This window comes from Mesocricetus auratus, unplaced genomic scaffold (assembly GCF_017639785.1).
Source record: "Mesocricetus auratus isolate SY011 unplaced genomic scaffold, BCM_Maur_2.0 Super-Scaffold_100014, whole genome shotgun sequence".
In the NCBI taxonomy this organism is placed as follows: domain Eukaryota; kingdom Metazoa; phylum Chordata; class Mammalia; order Rodentia; family Cricetidae; genus Mesocricetus; species Mesocricetus auratus.
The window spans coordinates 74,696,693-74,718,134 of record NW_024429197.1 but is presented as its reverse complement, the minus strand read 5'-3'; the positions used below and the strand labels follow the sequence as shown (position 1 = coordinate 74,718,134).

The 21,442-nt window shown below is 43.5% G+C and overlaps 2 protein-coding genes and 1 long non-coding RNA gene across 6 annotated transcripts in view; 1 reads left to right on the top strand and 2 right to left on the bottom strand.

Moving 5' to 3' along the window:
• Nucleotides 1-5,680, bottom strand: part of Fkbp15 (FKBP prolyl isomerase family member 15) — a 73,269-nt gene extending 67,589 nt beyond the window's left edge. Inside the window, exon 1 of one of the 2 annotated variants that reach the window (XM_040757405.1) lies at nt 5,492-5,680. In XM_040757405.1, the coding sequence (XP_040613339.1) occupies nt 5,492-5,544 (53 nt within the window). In that variant the 5' untranslated portion in view covers nt 5,545-5,680. The remainder of the gene's footprint in view (nt 1-5,491) is intronic. The other variant, XM_040757403.1, reaches the window with a different exon arrangement.
• Nucleotides 5,681-5,826: 146 nt separating this feature from the next.
• Nucleotides 5,827-21,442, top strand: part of Slc31a1 (solute carrier family 31 member 1) — a 33,751-nt gene continuing 18,135 nt past the window's right edge. For 2 of the 3 annotated variants that reach the window (XM_040757397.1, XM_040757395.1), the window contains exon 1: nt 5,827-5,962. The gene's annotated coding sequence lies outside the window, so the exon portion shown is untranslated. Of the gene's footprint in view, nt 5,963-14,452; nt 14,531-21,442 lie in introns of all 3 variants that reach the window. The other variant, XM_040757396.1, reaches the window with a different exon arrangement.
• Nucleotides 17,106-21,421, bottom strand: LOC121144059. Its single transcript, XR_005881398.1, has 2 exons — nt 21,336-21,421; nt 17,106-17,509 (listed from the first exon to the last, which is right to left on the bottom strand). It is a non-coding gene; the product is annotated as an uncharacterized LOC121144059 (long non-coding RNA).

The following is a 21,442-nucleotide window of genomic DNA, read 5'->3' as shown; positions in this document are numbered from 1 at the left end:
TTTTTGAGACAGGGTCTCAGTCTCTCACTGTGCAGCCCAGACTGCCCTGGAAATCATGATTTTGTCTGCACTATATGTCTGTGCATACATGCATGCAGTGCCCACAGATGCCAGAAGAGGGCATTGGATTCCATGCAACTTGTGTTAAAGAGGGTTGTGAGCTGCCATGTGAGTTAGGAATTGAACCCAGGTCCTCTAGAAGAACAACAGGTGCTCTTAACTGGTGAGCCATTTCCAAATCCCTTCAGTTTCTTATACAAGGCCAGAGTTTGGGTTTTTTGGGGGGAGGGGCACAGATACTGGAGATTAAACTCAAGATCCTCATGCAGGATGGGCAAAGATTTAACCACATCCCCAGGCAAAAGTGAGATCTTTTAAAACTCCAGCCTTTAGACATGTTATTCTTTCTACCCAAAGCATTCCTTCTGAGCCTGGTTTCTCTGGAAGCTACTCTAATCTAAGTTAGATATTTTCTTAGGGCTTAAGAGATGTTAAACACAGGTGAGCAAAACTGGATTCTTTTTCCAGAAGTTTATGATCAAATGAGATTAGATATCACAAATTATGAGTTACCCAAAGGCATTGTACTCCACCAACTAAGTCCTAAATTTCTTTAATTACTTACACAGTTTGTTATATTCTGTTATAGCAACACAAATCAACTGAGAAAGTAACTCTCCAATCCAGTCTAGCCCTGAACTCTTCTCCAAAGTTGCTCTTAGTTGGGCGTACAAACTCTAAAGCTTCTCAACAACTCAATTATTCTGGCTTTTTAAAAGTATAATTCATATGTGTGCATAAAAATATATCAGTATTTCACAAAATACATTCAGTGTGGTTTGGCACTATTATTTCCTTTTCTTATAGAATCTAGAATGCAGCCGGGCGGTGGTGGCGCACGCCTTTAATCCCAGCACTCGGGAGGCAGAGGCAGGCAGATCTCTGTGAGTTCGAGGCCAGGCTGGACCGATAGCCTCCAAAACAATACAGAGAAACCCTGTCTCGTAAAAACCAAAAAAAACCAAAACAAAACAACAAAAAAAAAAAATGGGCTGGAGAGATGGCTCAGAGGTTAAGAGCACTGACTGCTCTTCCAGAGGTCATGAGTTCAATTCCCAGCAACCACATGGTGGCTCACAACCATCTGTAATGAGATCTAGTGCCCTCTTCTGATGTGTACATGGAGGCAGGGTGTTGTATTCATAATAAATAAATTTAAAAAAATCTAGAATGCTTCCTTTAAGTGTCCTGCAAACAAATGTTTAAAGACAAAAATGTTTAGTTGAAAATGCAAATGTAATACTTGAGTGAGAGTAATGCTGACTTAAGTAAGATATCAGCAAACACTAAAAGAACACAGGAGAGGCCGGGCGGTGGTGGCGCATGCCTTTAATCCCAGCACTCGGGAGGCAGAGGCAGGCGGACCTCTGTGAGTTCGAGGCCAGGCTGGTCCGACAGCCTCCAAAACAATACATTAAAAAAAAGAAAGAAAGAAAAAAGAAAGAAAAAAGAAAGAAAGAAAACCACAGGAGAAACTGAGATTTTTTTTTTCCTTTTAGCCAGAGGGACCTAAAGACTCCCTCTCCTTTCTTTCTTTTTTAAGACAGTGTTTGACTATGAGGCCCTAGCTGCCCTGGAACTCCCTATGCAGATCAGACTGGACTTGAACTCATAGAAATCTACCTTCCTCTGAGTGCTGGGATTAAATGCATGTGCCACTACATCTGGCTGAGGTTCCTCAAAGGAGTAAAATCCTGGAAGAGTTGAAAAATACCTTTAACAATAGTGAAAACCAGTCAAATCTTCTATGTATTTTAAATTTTTAAAAACTATTTATTACCACTCTATCTGTATGATGTATATGTGTTTGCCTGTGTAAGAGGGGATGTGCCACAGTCTGCATGCAGGACTCGAGGACAACTTTGTGGAATTGGTTCTCTTCTCCTATCTTTATGTGGTTTATGGGGTTGAACTTAGGCTATCAAGGCTTTACCCACTGAGCCATTTTGCTGACCCAAAGCTTAAATCTAGATAAGGCATCATTGCTTACACACAAATAATTGACAATAAAAGGAAGGTCAGATGAGGATACTGCTCTGAAGCTCATTGCTGGAATATTTGAGTCCAGGAATTTAAGAATTTACAGGGCAATCTCAAATAAAGCCTTGTGGGCACTGGAAAGATGGCTCAGATGTTAAGAGCACTTTTTGGTATTGCAGAAGACTTGGGTTCAGTTCCCAGAACCCAGATGGTGGTTCACAACAATCTGTAAGCCCAGCTCCAGAGAACCTGACACCATGTACACATACATACTCTTACACATTAACAGTAAATAAATACATCTAAAATTTTACAAAGCTTTGTGATTATGTTTATTATTGCTGGATTGATTTTATTCTACTGCTTAAGGGGTAGGTACTATGCCTTATTCCTCTCTGTATCAGCAGAAGTTAAGTATGATGTACTTAGCAGACATTTGCCTATTTGTTCATTTTAAAGTCATAATGGTGGGGAAAGAGCTAAGACAGAAAGAAGCAGAATGTTGAGATTTTCTCCATCTAGTCTCAGTCCCACTGAACCAGTTTCTCTCTACCCAATCAGGTCCCCACAGCCTCTATGAAATAACCACTCTGAGACTTGATATCTATCTATAATTGTTGGCCATTGGCTTAGGCGTCTTACTGGCTAGCTCTCTATTAATTATTAACCCACAACTACTAATCTGTGTATCTCCACATGGCCTTATCTTACTGGAGAATGCCCTCTTGTCCAACTTTCCCAGCAGCTACACGGCATCTCCCTGATTCTGCCTATTCCCTTTTCCTATCTCTCTTCGAATTTCCTGCCTGTCTATTTGCCAAAAACAGCTTTATTCATCAGCCAATAAAAGAATCATAATTCACAGCATACAGAAGGGCATCCCCCATCAGAAGAAGACGTGCCTTTTGATTACCACTTTTAGGTTAACCCTTAAGTTTGGGGAACTTGCCCAGGCTTGGTCAGTCTGGTTAATCTCAGCACTCGGGAGGCAGAAGCAGGTAGATCTCTGAGTTGGAGGCTAGTCTGGCATAAACTGTGAGTACAAGACCAACCAAGAGACAATAAGATTATGTCTCAAAAACAAGCAAGCAAACAAACAAAAAAGAGGACCCGGAATTTGTAAAGCAGACTGTCAGTCACTTAACAACCATCCTAGACATTAGTACTCCTGCTCTGGTCAGCCTTCAATATCCTTGATAGGATCAAGAAAGTCACAAAATCAAGCCAAACTTCAGGAAGCATTTTAAAAGCAAACTGCAGTGTAAAGAGGAACTGGAAAGCAGTGCCAGTGTTCACTGTCAGATATTCTGTTTCCTTGACAAAATCAGTGAGGGAACAGCCAAATCAGAGACTGCTCACAAAACTTCCTCTAGTCTTTTTCCTCGTTTTTATGTGTGTGTGTTTTGTCTGCATGTGTGTCCTAGGCACCATGTGCATGCCTGGTGCCCAAGGAGGCCAGACGATGGTGTTGGATTCCCAGGGACTGGAGTTGTGGATGATTGTGAGCCACCATGTGGTAATCAAACCCAGGTCCTCTGGAAGAGAAGCCAGTGTCTCCCCAGCTCACTTTTCCTGTTCTTAATCTTAAGTCTGATTCTGTTTTCCTAGCTACTACTGGGGACAGAAATTGATCTATATAGCTTTTTTTGTTGTTGAGTCTTTTATCATCAAATTGTCTGTTGCTATGCCTAGGACCCACAGTCATAAACGTAGTGAATCTCAAATCCTTAGTTAAGCCTGCTCAGGAAAGCATACTAGTGGAGTCAGGAAGAACTTATCTTGGGTCGGGAATCAGGAAAAGAGCACATGACTGTCACTGTCTGCTTAGTCAGCAGCAGATCCCTTGATATATGAAAGTTGAGAGTCTTAAAATTCCTTTATAGACTTCCCTCAAGTACTCTCACATAGTGAAGATTATGAAATTAAAATACACCTCAAAGCTGGATGTAATGGCGCATGCCTTTAATCCCAGAATTCAGGAGGCAGACAGGTAGACCCTTTATAGAGGCCAACTTGGTCTATATAAAGAAGTCTAGGTCAGCCAGGGCTTCATAGTGAAACCCTGTCTCAAATAAACAAACAAACCTTGAAGATATTCAAAAGGCCCCATATGAAGACACACACAAAACAGGTTTTGGCTGAAAGAGCTGTAAATGTTTGGAGTGAAATAGGAAAGAATGGAAACATTTGTCTAGTCAAAATGGTAAACTCAGATTCTTCGAGAGAACATGCCTCAAAAACTAAAGTGGAAGGCTACAGAGAAAGTCACCTGATACTGAACCTCTGTCCTTCTACAAAGATGTTCACAGCCTGCATACACCACACACTCTCATGTGCACACGCACACACACTCACACACATACACGCATGCACACGTGTGTACACATACATGTGCACGTGCACACTCTCACATACATGTACACATGTGTGTACACATGCACACGCGCGCACTCACACATATGCACACGTGTTTGCACGGCAACGCATGCACACACGCGCTCACACGTGTGTATACACATGCATGCGCACACTCACACACATGCGCACACTCACACACGCGCACGCACGTGTGTACACATGCACGCACGCAAACAAAATAAGACCCAAAGAAAGCCAGTCATTCTAATGCCATGCCCTTACTGAATTCCCAGTACACTAGAAGATTAATCACTATTGCTACCTCTCGGCGTCTGATAGAAGATGGGCATGTTGGTGTGTTTGTCATTTCTCAAGTAGGTTCTTGATGCTCAAAACGTGTAGAGCTCTGCAAAGATGGGAGCTCTGCAGGTAACAAGACTTGTCCACTGAGACAATGGGAGGGAAAACACTAAGTTAATGTTCAAAAGAGGGGGAAATCCTGCCTCCCTTTGAAGACTTCTGTCTCAGAGAGCATCTGCGATGTCTGACAGTAGGAGAAAGCAGATGCAGTCTGTTAAGCCTTGGGCCTTACAAAGCGTGATTTCGCAGGCACTTCCTGAGTTCCCGTGTTGACGGAGAGGAGCAACATAAGCCGTTCCGTCAGGACTCGGATTTTAGGAGCTTCCATGTGCAAAGACCCGTGGGAATAAGGAAGATGAAGCAGTCTACTCTGCCTGGGGCTGTGAAGGCAGAGAATCACCGAAAAGGGAGGGTCAGGCTCTGGAGGAAGCTGACCCTCCGCCCGGTTCCCGGGGAAGAGAAAGTCTCTTGGATTTAGAGCTCATATGTTTACAGGAGCTAACTCCTTAAGAAACCCCGAGGCAGGCAGTGTCCTCAGCAATCATCTCCACTTCACTGCAGACACCGTGATTCATAAAGCAAAAGAGGAGACGCCAGGTCCTGAGTGCAAACCGAGCGATCTCCCACGGGGCGAGCTGCGCTGGGAGCTGCCGGGCTCTAGACCCGGAAGCGGAGAAGAGGCCTAAGAAGACGCCGACCCCTGCGGCCACCCGCCGGCCTCCCAACCACTCACCCGCCGCTGGGCGAGAGGAAGTCGGCGTCCTCCTCGTCTCCGGCCCCGAACATCCCGTCGGCTTTAGCTAGGCTGCAGAGAGCAAGGCGGAGGTTCCCAGGGCCTGTCACAGCCGACGTCGTAAACTGCCGCGGGAGGGAGCTGCTTTCCGGCAGCAAAGCTGTCTCCGGGCAGCGGGCGCCGCGGAGACCCGGCGGGGGAGAAGGCGGGCCAAAGGCAAAGGAGAAGGCGAGCTCCCGATGACGCTACCAAGCCCGCCCTCCAAGGGGGCGGGGCTCCCGGGCTCCGAGGGAGGGATTGGTCAGGCAGGTGAGGGGGCGGGCCCAGGGCGGGAATCGGCGGCCTCTGCTGCGGTCGTGGGACACGTCGAGCCGGGCTGTGGTGGCGGGGGCTCGGGAGAGTGCAGGCCGGGCGAGGGCGTCCAGTTCCGAGAGGAAGGCGCGGACGGGCGGCGGAGCTTGACCTGGGAAGGTAAGGCCTCTCCGCTTCCTTTCCCAGGGCCAGCGCGTTCGCTGCCCTTCGCGCTCCCGAACCGGGACCCCCCGCAGCTCCTCTCGGCGGGGAGGTAGGAGAAAGAGAAGGCCACTGGAAGTCTGGGGATCCAAGCCGTGCGGGGGCCTGGCCCATCCAGAGTTATTGCTATTATGACCTTAGGCAGAGTGCTCGGTGCCTCAGTTTCCCCTTCTATGCAGAGGATCGTGTGTCCAGGGTCTCCATGTAGGGCGTACCAAGATTTTAAATCTCGGCGATCGGGTCTCTTAGTAGTCAATGAGTTTGCAGACCAGAAAACCCGAGAACTAACCACCGGGGTGACTAGTCCGAGGTCACGCAGAGTAAAGGGCGCAGCTGGTCCTTTGTGGAGCTGAGGGGTGAAGGAGAGCCTTAACTAGACTGTGTGGCGTACGGCTTGGGAAAGGACCCCGTTTCTAAAATCCAGAGGAGCTGGCATATTCGGGAGGCTGGATGATGGAGGGGACTTTGAAGGTAGAAAATCCTCAGCCCACTCTTTGCTGGACTGAGTTTTGCTGCCAAGGTTTTAAGTCAACATTAGTTGTTGCTGACTTCGCCTCCAGTTTTCACCGTGTGTGTGTGTGCGCGCGTGTGCCTGTGCCTTCTGTGTTCCTGGTTAGCCACACTGTGAATAAGCAGCTAGTGTGTCCCAGTGTAGTGTCCATTTCCACAGATGTCACTGGAGTTTTTTCTCTCAGTTTTTCTTCTCAGTCAGGTTGGTCCTGTAAGTGCCCCTTACCGGAATGCTCTAGTCTCTTAGGATGATATTGAAGGGATGGGTAGCTCTCTCCCAGAGAACTTTGTACCTCTTGGCACTTCCCCTGTGGGGCTCTTTATTATAGTTTTTGAACTACTAAGTCTTCTTGCCCACAGTGGGTTCTCATTAACTTTTTTATTAGATTGAATAATAGAATTTATCCTTGTTCCCTTGTTCCTTAATTTACTCTCATTTTTTTCCTCCCGTGTGACCCAAAGAGCCAGCGATGGCTCTTGTCGTTTTATAGGTGCTTCCAGAAAGATAAAAATGCTGTACTGGCTGTGAACTATCTGGGTTGCTTCATCTCTTTTGTTCATTGAAGGTGACTGTACTATTGTCTAACACTCCAGGGGAGGGGGAAGGGGAAATACTGTAGCTAGAAATATTATACATTACTTATCATTTTTGTAAGTAAATTATTCCTGTTTACCTGCGGATAAGGCTGTTGGTCTGCTTCCTGTGTTTATTTTACAGATTAAGATGGTTACAGCAGCGAAATCTGCAATGATAAACTGGAGCCTGGAGCAGTGGCCCAGTTTAAACTGTGAACTTGAGTGAGTGGGTAGGTCAGGGATGTAAGTGGCTATAGTTCTAGTCCTGCCCTAGGCCTGATTACTCCAGCACCAAAACATTTCAGTAATGCTTGCTTTCTTTTTTAGTTTTGTTTTTTTGTTGTTGTTTTGTTTGAGACAGGGTTTCTCTATGTAGTCCTGGATGCCCTGGAACTCATTCTGTAGACCAGGCTGACCTCAAACTCAGAGATTTGCCTGCCTCTGGGTACAGGGTGTGGGCCACCACTACCCAACTTGGGTTTTTGTTGTTGTTGCTGTTTGTTGGGGTAGTTGCTTTTGTAATTTTGTTTTTGTTGTTTGAAATGGTCTATTTATGTAGCCCTGGTAGACCAGGCTGGCCTCAAACTCTCACTGAGATCTACCTGCCTCTGCCTCTGTGTCACTACACTGAGCTAGTAATACTTTTTTTTTTTTCTAACAGAAAACAAAAACCTAAGAGAATGTCTGAGCTCTTTTCTGGCATTCTTGGGTGGAGGTGTTTTTCTCATGGGTGTTCTGAATGACCTTTTTAGGTATTCAGTAACCCTAAAACTGGCCTGTTTGGTGATTGGAATACTGTAGGCAGGCATATCTGATGTTGAGTTTAATTTTCAACATGTGGAAGAGAAAGGTGGAAATGAATCCTCCTTGGTCTTTCTGGTTTAGAATTGGAAACATGGGGTCTGGTACATCTGAAAAGCCAGTCTTCCTGGATTAGGATATCCAGCTTGGTACTATTAGAGTTGGAGTCAGGAAACCTGAATTCCTGCCCCAGCCTTTATAACGTGCTCAGAGTTTGGGCCAGGTTCCCTGTTCTCTTTAAGGTGTTTACCTAAAAAGGGGGCAGATCAGATTGTAGACATATCTACTGAGAACTGGGAGTGCAAAGATAAGTAATACAACCCTGAGCTCAAGTTCCAGGTTTTCCTAACCATGCATCTCTGAAATGTGTAGAAGGTGGATTGCTCATCAAGTATGGTGACACACCTGTTTAACCCTAACCCTTGGAAAGCAGAGCGAGGTGGATCTGGAGAACTAGAGGCCAGACTAGTCCACACAGTGAGTTCCAGGCCAGCCAGGGCTACACAGTGAGAACTGTCTTTAAAAACAAAACAAAATCATAATACATACATACATACATACATTCCCTGAAGATTACCTTGAAAGCCGCAAGCTTAATAATTTCTTTCAAATCAAATTTGCAAAAAGATGACAACTCTTATTCAGGCAAACCCATATTAATATCCTCCAGTGGTATGGAGATATGGATTGAATGTAGATTAAAAATATGTCTATAGTATTATATTCATTCAAGTTGATAAAAGCAGAAGAATATTATAATACATTTTGAAAAATATCGCCTCAGAGTCTACTGTGTGTATAGCTAGACTTTGTGTAGATTGGAAGGAAATGAAGCCTCGAGGAAATAATTGTAGAATATCAAAGTAGGAAGAGATAATATCTTTTCATCATAACCTCAATCATAATCCAAAGGGAAACTGGGTTGAAGTTTTTAAGATTAATACCAGTGCCCTAAACAGTGTTTACTGTGCTTTGCCTCAGCCAGTCTGCATAACCCCATGTTCTAGGGATTAACCTGTTCCTTTTTAGACTGCTGAACTACTGGAATTGTAGGGTTACATAGAGGGTTTTGAAGATGACGAGGATTCCAAAAGAACTCAGGGAGGTAAGGCTTTTTTTTTTTTTTCTGGATTGAAGGAACAACTTTGGCAGATATAGGCAGATGTATGTTTCCATGGCACAGGGGGATTAAAGCCAGGGTTTTGCACAAGCTGGGCAAGCATGCTACCACTGAGCTGTGTATCACCAGCCTAATGGAGCTTTGCAAAATTTTCCAAGACAAGAGTTGCCCTTTTACCTGCTGTACTTAGGACTATGGCTTGGAAAACTAAAGTTTGTTAAAGTAGGGAATCATACACAGTTTACACAGTTTATTACAGCTTAAAACACAAATATCCTCTGGGTTTTGTTGTTTTAAACTAAAGCCTCAACTTTTTCTTGAAGTATGATTCTCAGAGATCAACAGACTACAGGCAAATCTTATCTCAGTGGCCTATCCTACAGTTTTATTGGAACACAGCCATGCTCATTTATTTACATATTATCTATGGCTACTTTCATCCTACAAGGTTGACTATCTGAAGCTGCAGCGATATGGTCCACAGTGCCTAAGTGTTTAGTAATTGGTCCTTTATAGAAAGCTTATCAACCCTGACCTGAATCATGTATGGTTGCTTTCTTCAACATACAATAACTACTTAAAAGTCACTCACAAAGCAGCCTGACTATGAACTTTTCCTAGATGTATATGACATTTTCTGCCAACATTTAGAGCTGATCTCTGCATCCAACAGCAGATTGTGGGCATCTATGTGACTTCCTCTTACCTAGTCTAGCCAAAAAGCATTCAACTTGATTTTCATAGATGCGACCACTAGAATGGCTATGTAGACTAGAAGTCATATACTTCAGTTTTGGGATCAAATTTCTTTTCTACTTATTGTTGTGATCTAGGCAAATGTGGTCCCTCCTCTCACCTACCTGTGAGTGACAGGTGTATGTACCCTGGCCCTTTAAGAGGAAAACTCCACCCAAGCTTCAATCTTCCCTTTTCTTCCCTGAGGAGACAGACAGATCATGGTCTGTTCTGTTACCCCACCCCCTTTTCTCTCTCTTCTTCTTTCCCTCTCCCTTCATCCCTCCCTCTCCCACTTCCCTTTCTAATAAAAATTCTCACTTAAACTATGTCTGCCCAGCAAGTTTGTCCCCCACCGAGGTCAGGCTCATGCAATATTATAACATTAGCTTTGGGCAAGTTGCTAGGTTTTTTTCTTTGTAAAATAGGGATAACAATAGTACCCATTTTCTGGAGTTCTTGTGGGGGTCAAACAAGTTAATTTACATCAGGCATAAAGTGCTAGAACAATGCCTGCAGGCAATAAGTACTCAGTCAGGGTTAGTGTATCCAACCTAGCAGGGCGATGCCTGTGTCCCACAGCTTGGCTTCTGGACTATTGAAGCAGTGGTCCCTGGGTATCATGCTACAAGAAAAACAAGTCTAAAGCTTGGGCCATCCTGAGGAGAATCCTTTCTCCTGGAAAGAGATTTAAGCCCGTTAGACTGCCTTAGAGAAGACTCGGTGATGGTTGGAACCACACCTTGACTAAGACTGTTAGATATACCACCTACTGAAACTGTACCTTCAGCATCCTGAAGGTGGACTATGGGGGAAGGGTCACTGCGTGTTTTTCCCTCTTCCCAGTGTGGCCACATTGGATAAATCTCTCCTTTGTCAGTTAAATTGTTTGGGAGTTCTTTAGGATTCTTTCCTGAGATTTCAAGATAATAATATACATAGAGAATTGAAAAATAATGTGTAAAAGGAGCCCAAAGCCGTATTTATTACAGACCAACATGACAAGTTTCCAATTAGATCAACATGTGATGATTTATACTCTAAATGACATGGCTAATATTCTCCATTGATTTGTTTGGTTTTTAGATGGGATCTCACTGTGTATTCCCAGCTATTCTGGAGCTGTACAGACCAGGCAGGCCTCCAAGTCATAGAGACCAACCACATCCCTCTGTCTCTGCCATGCATGTACCACCACGGCATGACATGGCCAATTCCAGTTAGTTCAGGAGTCTAAAAAGGAAAAGGCTAACCCTAGAACGTGGAGTTATGCAGATTAGCTGAGTTAAAATATGGTAAATACTACTTAGGGCACTGGTATTAATCTTAAAAACTTGAAACCAGTTTCCCTTTGGATTGTAATCTAAATATCAAGTTGAAAACAAAGGTTCCAGGTTGTAGATAAAATGAAATGATTGTTGTGAAGGTAATATTAAATACTAGAAGTCTCTTAGTTACATTCCTTAGCTGGAATGGTGGCCTGCAATCCCAGCACTGGGAGGTAGAGGTGGGAGGGAGGAGTTCAAGATCAGAGGAGGCAAATAGTTGAGACCTGTGTGTGTGTGTGTGTGTGTGTGTGTGTGTGTGTGTGTGTGTGTGTGTGTGTGTGTGTGTGTGTGTGTGTGTTAAATGTTTCTGCTCTTTAGGTCATTCCTTTCCTTCTTGTTTCTAACTTGGCTCTATTATTGTCTTTGTCCCAGTGCTCCAAGAGGGAAAAGATACAATTATCACAGAAAAATGAAATGTTTATAGTGACAAGAGTTCAATTGATGTCAGATAAATCACTCAGAAAGCTCTGCCTTTTAAAGTTTGCCAGAGAGGCATGACTGGGGGCAGGGAGTGGAGGCAGTAGGAAGTTGCTCATGCCTGTACTCCCATATTCAGCTCTTAGCACAACAAAGCTGTCTTTAAAACCGGTCTCATGTACGTTGTAACTAGGAAAGTAACAAGTTATCAAAAGTCTTATACTTAATACATCACAGTCTGCTGTTTATCACATACACACACACACACACACACACAATTTACAGCAGGTAGAGGGAAGAAAATGCTTTTGAAGTTCCGTAGCTTTGAGTTGTATCATTTTAAGATTTAGGTAACATCCCCAAGCAGAGGAGGGGCCCATCCTTAGGAATGCAAACCCTGTGGAGAAGGAAGGGGACGAGAAGGGTCCACCCTAACTCTTTTCCTTTACACAATGACCCTAGGGGTTTGTATACAACCTGCTTTTGTAGGCTGAGGACATTATGCAATACAGCATAACATAAAGTCTGCCTCTCAAAAGTGAATTCAGAAAAATGGTTTGACAGTAAAACTTTAGCAACCAGTGACACATTAATGAACCATTTTAGCCTTGTTGAGTCCTTCCATAAATAGACAGTACATATGTTAAAGAACTACAGTAAGTATCGATATAATTTTCAAGTAGTTCAGAGTACTAGAGTGTAGTTATTTGGTTTATAAAACAAAAGGGGAATGCTGTTAACAATGGACACATAGTCTCTATTCCATTGTCACCTAGCTTTTTCTTTTATTTTATCTTTTTCTTTTTTAAGACAAAGTCTCAGCCGGGCGGTGGTGGCGCACGCCTTTAATCCCAGCACTCGGGAGGCAGAGGCAGGCGGATCTCTGTGAGTTCGAGGCCAGGCTGGACCGACAACCTCGAAAACAATACAGAGAAACCCTGTCTCGAAAAACCAAAAAAAAAAAAAAACGACAAAGTCTCACCCTGTAGACCAGGCTGGCCTGGAGCTCAGAGAAGGGTCTACCACTATCTCACAAGTACTAGGATTAAAGTTGTATGCTACTATGCCCAGCCTTTGTTAGCTTTTTATCAGTTCCCATACAGTCTTTATCTATAACTCATACCTGTGTTGTGGTTAATTACATGTTTACTCCATCATGGGATAGGGCTTCATCATGGTACCTTCATTCAGTGCATGAGCAAACAGTATTGACTGGGTTCTGGAGAGGTGGCTCAGTGCTTAAAGGTACTGGTTACTCCTGCAGGGGACCCAGATTCAGTTTGCAGCACCCACATGGAGGCTACAACCACCTGTAACTCCAGTTCCAGGTGATCTGATGCCCTCTCTGACTTACATGGGCATCAGGTAGGAACATGGTAATATACATATGAAATACATTCATGCCCATAAAATAAATGAATCTAAAAAGCTAAAAGTTCTGTGCCTAGAGAGATGGCTCCATGATTAAGAGCACTGGCTGCTCTTGGGGAGACCTGGATTTGCTCCCCTGTACACAACTGTCTATAACTCTAGTTCTAGGGTAGTTGTTCTCACCCTCCCTAACGCTGCGACCCTTTAATACAGTTCCATATGTTGTACTGACCTCACCTGTAAAATGATTTTCATTGCTGCTTCATAACTAATTTCGCTACTGTTATGGATCATAATGTAAATATCTGATATGTAGGATAAGCAACCCCTGTAAAAGGGTCATCACACACACACACACACACACACACACACACACACATGCACTCACACATGCACTCACACACACACACACACACACACACACACACACACACAAACACCCCGGGAGTCTTGAGAACCATTGTTCCAGGAGATCCGATCTCCTGTTCTGACCTCTGGGCACTGTATGCACATGGCTCATTTACATACATGCAGGCAAAACACTCACATATATAAAATACACATAAATCTCTTTAGAAATATTGAATGAATGAACAAGTTCCTCAGGCTCACACAGCTGACAGGTGCCTGGGGTAAGGTCTACAGGACCACTCTCCTGGTGCCTGCAGTCAGGTCCACAGGACCACTCTCCTGGTGCCTGGGGTCAGGTCTAGAGGACCACTCTCCTGGTGCCTGGGGTCAGGTCTAGAGGACCACTCTCCTGGTGCCTGGGGTCAGGTCTAGAGGACCACTCTCCTGGTGCCTGGGGTCAGGTCTACAGGACCACTCTCCTGGTGCCTGGGGTCAGGTCTACAGGACCACTCTCCGGGTGTCTGGGGTCAGGTCTAGAGGACCACTCTCCGGGTGTCTGGGGTCAGGTCTAGAGGACCACTCTCCTGGTCCTAGCTTAGTATTTGTTGGACTAGACCATGAAGCTTCTATCTGGGTTTCAGACAACTTAGTTTTTTGAGGGTTTGTTGTTTATTGGTTTTGAGACAGCCCCTTACTGTATAGACCAGGCTGGTCTTGAACTCACAGAGATCCACCTGCCTTTGTCTCCCAAGTGTTGGGATTAAAGGTCTGAACCATCACACCCAAGAGCAATTTTCTTGTTTTCAGTTGTATTCTTACTACACTTTGATAAAGTCATCCTTTGTTAGTTAGTGGTTTAATGGGACATAAGTTCCTATTACATGATATATTTAATTGCAGTTTCCTATTGAATAAAAAGAACAACTCAACTGTTTTGTAATTTCTGTTTCATATCATACTCTGGGCACATCAACATTATAGCCTGGCCAGTTGGAAATCCTCTGTAACTAAAGAAAAATTTAATTTTGTAGCAAATACAGTCTATCTTTGACTACAACAAGCAAATTGCCAAAGAAATGCTTTTCCCGTGTGTGTCTGAGTAGCTAGGATGTTTCAATCAAGTGACAAAAAGCTATATACTTGGGGAAGTGGAGGCAGGAAGATGAAGAATTCAGGGTTGTCCTCGGCTACATAGTAAGTTCAAGGCCAGCTGAACTGTTTGTTTATTTTTGTATACAGGTGTGGGTACATGTATTTTCGGAGTCAGCTTTCTTTCCACCTTCCCTTGGCTTCTGGGAATTGAATTCATGTCTCCAGGTTCGCTCAGCAAGTGCCTTTACCCATGGAGCCATCTCACTGGTGATTTCTTTCTTATTTACTTGTTTGTTTATTTGAGACAGGGTTTCTCAGTAGCTTTTGGAGCCTGTCCTGGAACTCACTCTGTAGACCAGGCTGGCCCTGAACTCACAGAGATCCACCTGCCTCTGCCTCCCGAGTGCTGGGATTAAAGGCAGGTGCCACCACCACCCGACTCACTGGTGCCTTTCTTAATGTCACATAGCTAATATGTGACAAACTTCACAGTCTGTGAAGAATAAAGCAGTACTTGGCTCCACTCTGAGTGCTACACATAAAGTACTCTGAAATCTTTACGTAAATTATACTTGAAATAGTTTTGCACCCAGACTACAACAGGGCAGAAAGAAAAAGTGTGTCTCGTGCTTTCCTGATTCCAGGATGTGGCTTAGCCAGCAATGAAGAGTAGGAGAGAAGTGGAGTACGGTGTCCAGGAAGTCCACTTCTCAGTGGACTTGGGCCCTTCCACCATTGCATAACTAAAGGCCTTTTCAGTCTGTTTGTCATATCAAATTTAGTTGTGCCATGGGGAGCAAGTAAATAAAAGCGTTCTAAAGGCCTTGGTGAAGAATGTAGCTTTACACTTGATCTTCTTTGTGTGGAAAGGCGAGAGTGCACTAAAGAAAAGAGCTTCTGGACTATTTGCTGCCAAACCAGGATGTGTGGGACTCAGAAACCCCCCTGCTTACACTTCCCAGCAAACCATCTGGAGAAATGGGAGGGCTGTCTTACAGAATCCCATTGCAAAAGCAAATGTAAAGGCGGCCAGAAAGTTAATGTCATTCTCCAATAACATGTGCATTGTTTCCCCACTGGAAAAATAAAAGGGACTGGACCTGATCATTTAATTGTTAAAATTGTAAACTATGTGTATATCCTTTTGCCCTTTTAATTTTTTATGAATTATATCATACAGTGTACTCTGTTCCCCACACCAATTTCATAATATAGCTGGGAAATCATCCTATAAAAGTGGATAGATATTTCTCACTCTTAAATGGCTACAAGGTATTCTGTTTTCTGGAAATATGGTAATTAATACTTGGGTTGTATTTTCAATGTTTTGGTGTTACAGATAGTCTTGTAGTGCATAGCTTTGTACATATAACAGTTCAGATATTTGCTCTTAGGATAAATACTTTGAAGCTGTTTCAAGGCATTAGGGAATGTATGCATCAGACTGATAACTGAAGACTGACATGATTAGCAGGGTGGTAATTGCCAATGCATAGTGAAAGAAAGGAAAAATGGTTTTGAAACATCTGAACTTCTATTACTTAGAGACGAAATCTTAGTGGAGACCTTGTATAGGTAACTTTGTCAGGTGTGAGGAGACAGAATCAGTGGCCTGAGGAATTCTCTGAAACTTTTAGGAACACTAAGTGTATTTTAACATAGGCTTGAGTTTGAAGATTAAGAGAAAGAAGCACAGACAGATGTACTTAAGCTTCCCAAGTACTGGCATGGGCTTCTACAAGAGAGTGTGTAGCTAATTGTCTAGATTTGCCACATCTCATTTTGGTGACATCTTTAAATGATTGCTAAGAACCATTTTTCTTTTCTCACTTGGTAAGTATGGTAGCTCTGGAGATGCCTTGGATAGAATTGTGAGCTGATAAGGTAGAAGTAGTCACCACTAGTATTGCACAAGGGGGTTGTTTAGCTAGCACATATCCTTTTCCTGGAAATGGGTTTCTGCTGGGAATTACAGACTTCACTGAAGTTACCTGTGTCACAGTCTTAGATATTTTCTAATCCTTTCAATGTGGCATTGTTTTAAGAACTGATTTACAAGGTGAATATATTATAAACTTAGAAAAAGGGACCATGTCCCAGACATACTTGCCTTACTTACACATAGGAGTCAAGAGAGTCCCTTTTTACAACAATCCACAGAGGGGTTGAGATTAAAGGGAGTAAGTACTGTGTCTTACCCTCCTCTCAGGTGTTATAATTATGGGGTATGCATGGTAACTTTCTGAAGTGTGTGGCACCTTCACAAATGTGTCTTTTTGAGGTTAGAGACCATAAAGCAGGTCAAAATTGCCAGCTGCTAACTTTCTTTTGAGTCAGTGTGGCTGTGGCCAGCTACTATGTGGCTGAGGAACTTTGACCTTTTGACCGTCCTGCTTCTACCTCTGGAGTCTCGGGATCAGAGGCGTGCATGTCAGCACATCCAGTTTCCTGCACACTTAAGCATAAGCTGAAACACTGCTTTTAGCTGCCCAGGGCATTTCTGAAATTTGCTGTGTGTCCTTGCAGCTTTAAGCCAGAGCCCCTGTCCTTTTGTGTGGGTTTTCTGTGGCCCCTGGGGCAGAGGGTAGTAAGTCAAGTAATCTAGCCTCTGCTACCCTTGCAGGTTAGTGTGGTCCTTTTTCTCTGCACAACTTGGCCACATTTTTCAATGTCTCATCTCTTCGTATATTCCAGAGAAATGAAGAAATGTTCCTCTGCCTACTAAGCCATCTCACTGGCCCTTCCAAAGAATATCTTAATGTATTATACTTGCCTCAAAAACCACAGAACACAGACTGGGGGGGGGGGGAGGTGATATTTTATTTCTTTTTCTTTTTTTCGTTTTTTAAACAATTTCATATGTATGGGTGTTCTGGTGCTTGAATGTCAATGTATCATGTGGGTGCCTGGTACCCATGGAGGCTCAAAGACGATGTGGGAGTCCCCTGGGACTAGTTACTGATGGCTGTGAGCTGCCATGCGGGTACTAGAAAGAGCAGCCGGTGCTCTAACCATTGAGCCATCCCTTTATCTTGATCGCTGTCTCTTTTCTTCCTTTCTTTTCTTTGTTTTTTTTTTGAGACAAAGTTTCACTTGGTAGGCCAGGCTGGTCTTGAACTTATCTTGTAACTCAAACTGGTCTGAACCTCGTAATCCTGTCTCCTTAGCTTCCTGGGTTTATTTTCAGCAGTCTTTGAGAAGTATCTGAGTTAGGAAGAAAGTAATCAGCATTTATTATTTACTGTGTGTGTAATTAGAGTAGCAGTTGCTTTCATATATTCATTTGCATTTGATTTTATAATGTTGCGATGTTATTATCCCCGTTTTATATGTTCATATTTTTCTCACAAAGTTTTAATAACTTGTTCTGAGCTCCAGTGGAGACAGAGCTGTACACCGGTCACAAGCCGGACTCCAGAAGCCACAAGGCTCTTGCTGTCTCGACTTCGGCAAAGTGCTTCCCAGAGGGGCTGATTATTTAAAAGAGTGCACTGGAAAGTACTAGGTAATCTAAGTACATTTCATAAGTAAATGTTAAAGACCCTGAAAAGTCAGAATGTCTAAAGCACATCAACTATTACTCCAAGTGCATTTAGAAGACAAGCAATAGAGACCTTAACAGGTAACCTAATAGAGACCCTTAAGACACAGGGTATACACTCACAAGAGTTACAGATTTTGATTTATCCTTAGTTTGAGTGCTATATGCATACTACACAATGAATGTGAATAGTGACAGGATTTAGACCTATGCCGATAATGGGAGAAAAAGAGTTCCAAGAGGACATAGTAAAACAAACAAATAAATAAGTACGTTTCAAAGTGCTAAATTCATTTAGAAAAGCTAAGATTTGTCTTAATGAAACACATCCATGTGAAGATAATTAGAATAAGAGCCTTAAATGCCTTCCCAGATAATGAGATTGATGACTACCTTAAATAACATCCTAGAGCCTTCAGCCAGTAACTGATGGAAGAAGAAGCAGACACCCACAGCTAAGCATTGAGCCCATACTCCTGGGATCTAGTTGTAGAGAGGGAGGAGTGATGAGCAAAGTAAAGTGGTCAAGACCATGCTGGAGAAACCCACAGAAACAGCTGACCTGAACAAGGGGGAGCTCACAGACTCCAGTCTGACTGCTGGGGAACCAGAATAGGACCAAACCAGGCCCCCTGAATGTGGGTGTCAGTTAGGAGGCCTGGGAAGTCTGGGGCCTCTGGCAGTGGATCAGTATTTATCCCTAGTGTACGAATGGACTTTGGGAGCCCATTCCCCATGGAGAGATAGTCTCTCAGCCTAGATACACAGGGCCCTAGGCCCTGCCCCAAACGATGACAGACTTTGATGATTCTCCCATGGAAGGTCTCACCCTCCCTAGGGAGTGGATGGGGGTGGTATGGGGCATTGGTGGGGGGCATGGGAGGATGAGAGAGAGGGGTAACTGGGATTGATATGTAAAATAAGATTGCTTCTAATTTAAATAAAAATTTATTTTAAAAAAAGAATGAGATAAGAGGTGTCAGACCACAGACATAAAAGTCCGGTAATAAATTAGTGTGCCAGTTGAGGGGAAGATAGTTCCTTCTATTGCATCCTAAAACGCAATTTACAGCTTGAGAAGCAGTAAACATCTAGCAGAGATACTAGTCTAACCTGGACTGCTGGTTCTCAGACCAACACCATCACCATCAAGTAGCATGATTCAGATCACGGTGGAGCTTCTGCATTTGACTTGCCTGGAAGAGTTCACTCATGCCTCTGGAATGGAGCAATACCCTTCCTGACATGTCCCCACAGGTGTTGGAGCACTTATTGAAAATACCCATATTTACAGAAGGATCCATGCTGAGACTTCTGTGGTTTTTCCAGCTCATTTGTTTGGGGCGGGGGATCCTGATTGCTTGAAACCAGCCTTCTTTCCTTAGCATGTCAAAAATAATAAGTCTACAGAAGAGGTTTGAAATGCTTGTGGTTGAAGAGAAGGAATTTTGGAGACATGCCTCCATTCCACACCATTGTGTTAGCATGTTGACAGAAATAAGCACAGATTGAAAGGGTCGTGAAAACAGTTTAAGGATTTGTTACCACCTGGTCCTAGTTAGACTACCAGAGAATGTAAATTTTTACAGGTGTGTAGCGATCTTACCAGTAGACCCTGGAAACTGGTTTGGAGGTGTTGCCCAAGAGACTGTACAGGTGGGCATTTGATGCTGAAGAGATGATTGTGTGGAGCACAAGAGTACTGCAGGCACCAAGACGGAACAGAGCTGTTGGTGGTGAAGCCCCACAGAATGGGCTAGCTCTACAGATGTTCAGGCTCTAGCAAAGGGACCTCAGCTTTCTAGGATAGCCCTGAACAGCCCAGTGAGGCTCTCTGTGCCTTGGGTCCTCCGTTTTGAAAAGATATTATGTTGAATTTTCAGAAAGGATGTTTTTTAATGTGTATTGGTGTTTTGCCTGCGTGTATGTCTGTGTGAGGGTATCAGATCTTGTAGTTACAAACAGGTGTGAGCTGCCTTGTGGGTGCTGAAATTGAACCTGGGTCCTCTGGAAGAGCAGTCAGTATTCTTAGCCTCTGAGCCATCTCTCCAGCTCCAAGAAAGGATTAAACAAAACAACAACAAAAAAAAAACATTGTTCAGATACTATGCAATTATTTATTTAGTAAATGTACTGAGTAAATGTACTTTAAGTTGATCTAATCTGACAGATCTCTCATTTCTTCTGTGTACGTGTATGTGTTGTTTGTCAAGCTACAGGGCTCTGGGTTCAGTCCCACCATCACAAACAATAATGAATAGTCCCACCTGCAAGACCCCTTTCCTAGATTTTATGTGTGCCTGGCGGAAGGCTAACAAACTTGCCAATGTTACTTCTACACCAATTGCAGTTTGCTGCTTCTTAGGATAAAACTATTGAATAGTTTTGAAGCATATCAGATACTGTATAGCATACTCACTAAAGTAGTTAAAAGGAAATTAAGAGTGTCCTAGTGTACCCTTAAATAGTAAGGTAGCCAGGTGTGGTGTCACACACCTTTAATCTCAGCGCATGCAAGGCAGACAAAGGTTGATCTCTGAGTTCAAGGGCAGCTAGAAAAGCAATTTACTTATGCAGATTTTTATTATAATGTATTACTATATTCAGGGTGTTAAAATGTAGACAGTCCAAAGGTAAATAAGGCAGAGTAGTGAGGAGGCAGTCTGTTCTACTAGATACAAGTAGGAATGTGCAACAAGGCTTTGGCTTTGGGTAGGGCCCCACTAATAATGTACTGTCTTGTTTTTACAGTTAGGGAAATGAGGCTCTGAAGTACAAAGCAGTTCTCACGGTAAACTCATTACCGTGTCTCGGGTTAGACTGGCTTTGGTTTCCCCTCTCCTGTGCTTGTTGTTTACATGGTACTTTTGCCATCCATCCCTGTTGCCCAGAGCTCATAGGTAATGGAGGAGCTGGGCAAGAAGGGTTGTAAATACTGTTTGACATTAGTACATTTGACATTAGTTCTCCCAAAAGTGCAATTCCTCATGCAGCTCCTCATCATCTGTCTTGCCCCAACAGGTTTCCTATCTGGCGTGTCCAGTCTGAGCAGCTTAATACAATGGGGTGATAGTGGTTATGAAATTTATGACACCAGGTGACCTTCAGCTAATAGCTGGAAACGGGATTTTTTTTTTTTTGTCTCTTTCTGATTAGAATCATATCACAGCTTTGCTCTCCACAGACAGAATTAGATTTGGAGTCTCAGGGCAGCTGAGTTACTATCCTTTCTGAATAGATATTTCTAGCCAATAGCCTCCAGGTAGGAGAGCTACTAATTGATAGCTGCTGTTTTATGATTTAAAAAACTTGTCAATCCATGCAGCATTTCTTGTTTGCCTAGATTATTGGCCACTTTTACAAAGGAAAGCTCTTGAGTCTAATTGTTTGAAGTAGTTTTCTCCTTTATGTGTCTGGTGGTTGGTTACTTTTGATGCACCCTGGGAGTCTAATGTGTGAGTAATGCAGCCACGTGCATTCTACTGTTACCTGAATGTGAACAGTGACACAGCCTGGTTTTCCTCCATGAAAAGTGCTTTCAGGGATGCCACAGGTGACCTGAAGTAATGCTTCCTGTGACATGCAGTGAAGAAAGA